The sequence below is a fragment of the Theobroma umbraticum genome, unplaced genomic scaffold (assembly GCF_002168275.2).
Source record: "Theobroma umbraticum cultivar Fairchild unplaced genomic scaffold, ASM216827v3 scaffold_147.0, whole genome shotgun sequence".
Classification (NCBI taxonomy): Eukaryota; Viridiplantae; Streptophyta; class Magnoliopsida; order Malvales; family Malvaceae; genus Theobroma; species Theobroma umbraticum.
In genome coordinates, this window is record NW_018397259.1 from 6,677,183 (window position 1) to 6,682,573 (window position 5,391).

At 33.2% G+C, this 5,391-nt stretch overlaps 1 protein-coding gene across 1 annotated transcript; it reads left to right on the forward strand.

Moving 5' to 3' along the window:
* The first annotated feature begins 255 nt into the window (after window positions 1-255).
* On the forward strand, window positions 256-1,118 carry LOC110415822 (dehydrin family protein). Its single transcript, XM_021427568.1, has 2 exons — window positions 256-747; window positions 930-1,118. The coding sequence occupies exon 1, from the start codon at window positions 344-346 to the stop codon at window positions 695-697; it is 354 nt and encodes a 117-aa protein (XP_021283243.1). The 5' UTR covers window positions 256-343; the 3' UTR covers window positions 698-747; window positions 930-1,118.
* The last annotated feature ends 4,273 nt before the right edge of the window (window positions 1,119-5,391 follow it).

Here is a 5,391-nt window from a genome sequence, read left to right on the forward strand (position 1 = left end):
TTGTTTCCTTTATTTCTTCAAGTAGTATATCCATTTTATAGATTAATCCATGTATCATCCATTAATTTATAATGGACCATCATTTCCATTCCTTAATAAATTTTTGACGGTAAGAGGCAACCCACACACAACACGCCGCGTACACGGGTAAAAGGGTGTTAATGTAATTTCCTATTTATAAGAAGGATAACGTTCGGTGACGAACTAAAAAAATCTAATGCTACTGTCTTGCTTAGCTGCCTATAAATAGCAACCAAAACTGCATCAATTTGTGTACCATCGCAAAAGAATCAAAAGATATATCAAGACACCAGAGAGCAAAAAAGAAAAAGAGAGATCCGAAATGTCAGGAATCATGCACAAGATCGGGGAGACTCTCCACATGGGAGACCACAAGAAAGAGGAAGAGAAGCATAAGGGAGAAGGTCAACATGGACATGGTGGAGAGTACAAGGAAGGTCACCATGGTGGTGAGCACAAGGAAGGTTACTATGGTGGAGAGCACAAGGAAGGTTACTATGGTGGAGAGCACAAGGAAGGCCAGCACAAGGAAGGGATGATGGATAAGATCAAGGACAAGATCCACGGCGGTAGTGCTGAGCATGGCCACGACGGGGAGGAGAAGAAGAAGAAGAAGAAGGAGAAGAAGAAGCACGAGGATGGCCATGAGAGCAGCAGTAGCAGTGACAGCGATTGATCAGTTCAACCATCGTCTCCCCGATATATACCTCTACTAGTCTATATTGGGTAATTTAACTCTCTCTTTTTTTCCTTTTTCATCTCATTGATCATCGTGTCCACAATTGGAATCGTCCGCAATTGAAGGAATAATTAATTGAACAATATATGCATGTCCTTTCCATTTTCTAGGTATAAAATTTCGTATATATTTTCTTAATCCATTTTTTCTTGTTGGTTTATCCTTGCAGGTGTATGGGATTGATGTGAAGGCTTGTCTAATTATGTCTTTTTCTTATATATTTTAGCTTCAGCTGGGAAAAAAAAAAGAGAGAGAGGATGTTTGCTGTTTGGTATTACATATGGTGTGGAATGTATTTAGGCAGGGTGTGAATGGAAATATGATATGAGAATAATATGTTTCCTGTTTGATAATGCTATTCCCTCTTGTGCATGTTTTCTCTTTCACTTCTCAGAGGAGGAAGAGATTATTTTTGTCCATTTTTAATCAAGACTTTAAATATCAAGGAAAATAGGGAACTATATCAAGAATATATGGAAATATTTTTTCCATATCAAAGATATTTTTATAAAATTTAATATAAAAATAAATTAATATTGAGAGGATTTATTGAATTGATTGTCCTTATTGAAAAATTCAAGTCATGTACCGTTATCTCCGCTATTTTATTAGATATCATTGGGGATTAGTGTCCCCACAAAATGATAAGCAAAAGAATCCAATCATCAAGAAGAATGGTACTCTTAAGAACAAATCAAGTATTACAGTATCAGTATGTGATTTTACTCAAACATCACTGTATTTAATTATTTGATTTAAGTAATCTCATTATGAAGTACATGGTTGAAGATAAGCAAAGAACAAATTTGGAAATGGGACTCTGTTGATCTAGCCATGGAATGGACCTCTCCATGTTAAGAGGCCCAGTCTATATTGCTGTATATAACTCAAAAGTGCAATGTACTTTTACATATGTATGGTGGAATCACATTATCAAAGGAAACTTGTGTCTGTAGCAAACTCATTTACTTTACTTGCTGGCATATCTGGAAAGGTAGATGTAAAGCTAGTTTTGAAACAAGCTACCAGATGGGAGGAAAGACAGTGAATAGAATCACAAGGACTTTTAGCTGAATTTTGGGCTCAAAAATAATTGAACAGAATATAGCAAGATCAAATGAGAAGTGGGGAAAAATCAGATAAGGGTTGGGTAAAGGTGAATATATGGTGATGGAGCTTTTAGCAGCTCCCAAACACAGCTGCAATCGGGATACATAAGTTGTGAGAAATAGGCAGGGCAGAATGATAACAGGGATTTGGGAAGAAGGTTAAAGCATATTCAAGTCTGGAAGCTGAAGCTGAAGCAATCAAGGAGGGGCCAGTTCGACTTGCTTTGAAAGAAAACTTTCAGAAAGCTACTATGGAGACAGATTCTGAAATTATCCATGAAAGTTCGCAATCAAACAAACCTTACTCAGAATGGAGAATCCTGCCCATGGTAACAGACATTAAAATCCTTCCTTAAAAAGTTTGAAGGCCTGCCTACCCCACCAGAGTAATTGAGTTTGCATTGGGGTCTATAGAGGGAAGGCAGTATCCTCAGTATGTTCCAAATGTAATTCAGATATAAGGTCTGTAAGATCTATCAATAAGAATATCTTCTACTGACAAAATAAATAAACCATGTGAGATCATCACACATTAAAATTAAAACTATTATTTGTTCCATCTCGTTTGCATCTCCCCTATCAGATCAGCTTTGTAAATTCCTTTGCAATGAAGGAATTGGTCATACTCTAGCTAACTGAGACCCCTACGAGTGAAAAACCAAGGCACAAATCCTACTAAGGCGGCAAATTACTTGACCCATTCTAGTGACCAGGCATTTTACTATTTAAATTGTCGCTATAGTTGACTAAGTAAATGAATGTGCCATTCCCTAATCCCCACATATTTCTTTGGTAAGTACACACCACAAGTGTACTTCGTGCAACGATTTTATATGCATATGCATAGTACAGATAGAGAAGCTTTCTTGATCGGCCTTAATTTTGGAGCAATGCCATTTGTTTGCCTTGCAAAATTCACAAACATAATTAAAAATAATGTGACACAATGGAATTATAGCTTTCCTTTTCTGCACATATAGTTATATATTAGGCCATGAATTGTAGTTCCATGCAAGATTTTCCTAAATTAGAAATTTTCTAATCTTTGAACTAAAAAAGAATAGTAGTACGATGTTTAGTGATGCATGCAAAAATAAGAAAGTTGGAGTACGGCTTTATTTAATATTTTCAAATGCTTTGACTCATTTCCATTCTTGCAAGCAATTTATGTTCAGTAACACATAAAAATAAGAACATAGGATTGATGATATATATATATATATATAGTTTTATGCGTGACACCTGGTTTTCTTGCAGAAATCCAGAGTTCATTGCCAAAGGCCAACAAGGTTAATATTCTAGAATGGTTAAGTTAAAAAATTCTTAGTAGCTAGGAGCCTCCTCGTTTCCATTTCAATATATATATATACAATCGTTATTCCTTTATGATATATTTAAAAAAAACTTATATTAAATTCATACTAGTTCGACCGAGTTTTAACTCAAATTATAAAGACACGTTTAGATTCGAGTAAAATTCTTAAATTTTAACTTTATAATATTTTTTTTAATTAAATTATTTTATTTTCATTTATGGTCGGACATCACACCACGTGCATATCCTTAAAAATTTTTACTTAAAACCAAATTATTGTAAATGTATTTAATAAACAGATATATACTAATTTTCAAACTTTTTCCAAAACAAAGACAAGAATATGAGAATGGTACATGATGGGAATAATATTAGTTTGTTGTATATAGTTGTTGTATACAAATACTTCAGCTGGCATTCATGAATATTAAGCAGTAAAGATACTTAAATATATATAGATATATAGTAATATGATTAATTAATGTCCATTTAACATTTTGCAAAACATATCTATCAATAAACATGAACTTCTCATATAATTTTTATTAATTATTTAAAAATAAATTATGGAGAGAAGAAGGAGACTAGGAGAGTGAACATCTCAAATCGTTGCATCTGTTCGTGTCTGCCTATGGCTCTGACTTGGCAAAACAAAGGAAAATCCTTTTGGTAGTATTTAAGGGGCAAAAGATTGTTAGCATCGAATAAAAAGAAACTATAGATTAAAGATATTTTTTTGTAATTTACAATATTTGTAGTGTTATTATTAACATTTCAAAGATATTTCTTATGAAAAACTTTGTTAGCTTTGAGACCCTTTTCTGTCCTCATCAAAACTTGTTCATAATTTCCCACCCAAAGATTCCCATTTCATTCTTTTTACCCAAAAAGAAAAAAAAATTGTTTGGAATTTCCTTTATTTGCTAATTATTTTTATAATTAGTGAATGTTGCATAGACAAAGCCACATATACATATATATAATTAATAAGTGGGAAGTATTGTGAGGCCAATTAAATTATTAACAATATATAGATTGTACCACCAAATCTCATTTCTCATTGAATACATTGCATATACAAAGGCTTCCATTCTTCTTTTAATCTCTTTTCTGTTTCTTATATAGTCTCTCTGTTCTTGATAATATTCTAATGCACCAAAATAATATACACATATATTTGTCGATATATAAATACGAGAAATGCTATTAATTTCATTCAAAAATTTTTTATTCAATCTGACTCTGTTACATATAACAGTGATTACTAAGAAGCTTAATTAGGCATTAGTAGATATGCATATTTTGTCCTTAATGTCTTGTTATTCTCCATGATTGGGTGTCATTTTCTCCACATGATATTAACCAGTTTGGCAGTGTGTTGAATATCTCTTGTACAAAAGACACACAATAAGCTAAAAGTATTGTTAATTAGCCAAAATCTGATTGCTTCGTTCTCAATACAAATGCATTTAACTGTTACTCTCCGCAGATGCTTTTACTCCTCCCTTGTCCTTTTTCAGATAGCATCGTTTATAGTTTAACAGCAGCAGTCAATAGTCATTTTCTAGCAATTAAGACAGATGAAAGGATCTTTTGTTGTTAACAGGTTTCATAGTGAAAATCTCAAAGACTTCTCAATTGGGTAAAAGGCATTTATACATAGATTCAAAAGTGGATGTTCTGTTTCTCGCACTGATTCATGAGAGCTAATGAAGCCAATCTATATATATGCCACATTACACAGTCAAAGAATTGGTCATAAAACATTTGATACATCCAATGCTTCGAGGAAAGCTTCAGAGCCAATCATTTTATAGTGACCCTCGGAATATAATCCACAATCCAAATGTTGGCTTCAGATGGAAAGTAGGATTAAATGGGTTAGATTATACATGCTGCAGCCTGACCATGAACTCTCTCACCAATGCAATCTCTCAGAGAGACACAGCACTGATAAACTGATCATTTCATATTTGAAGTCCCTCGCTAAGGCTTGACATTATCACCTGAAACAAAAATGACCTTAACATTGATTTATATGCAAATACAACATTTGGCTTAATCATTCTAGAATACCCCCATAGTCTTTTGGATAAACAAAAACTTAAAAATAAATTAATAGAATTAATTTTAGGATATTTCTGATTACACTTTTCAGTAAGGAGCACTCAAGACTCCACTAAAGCCATTATGTAAGACAATAATCC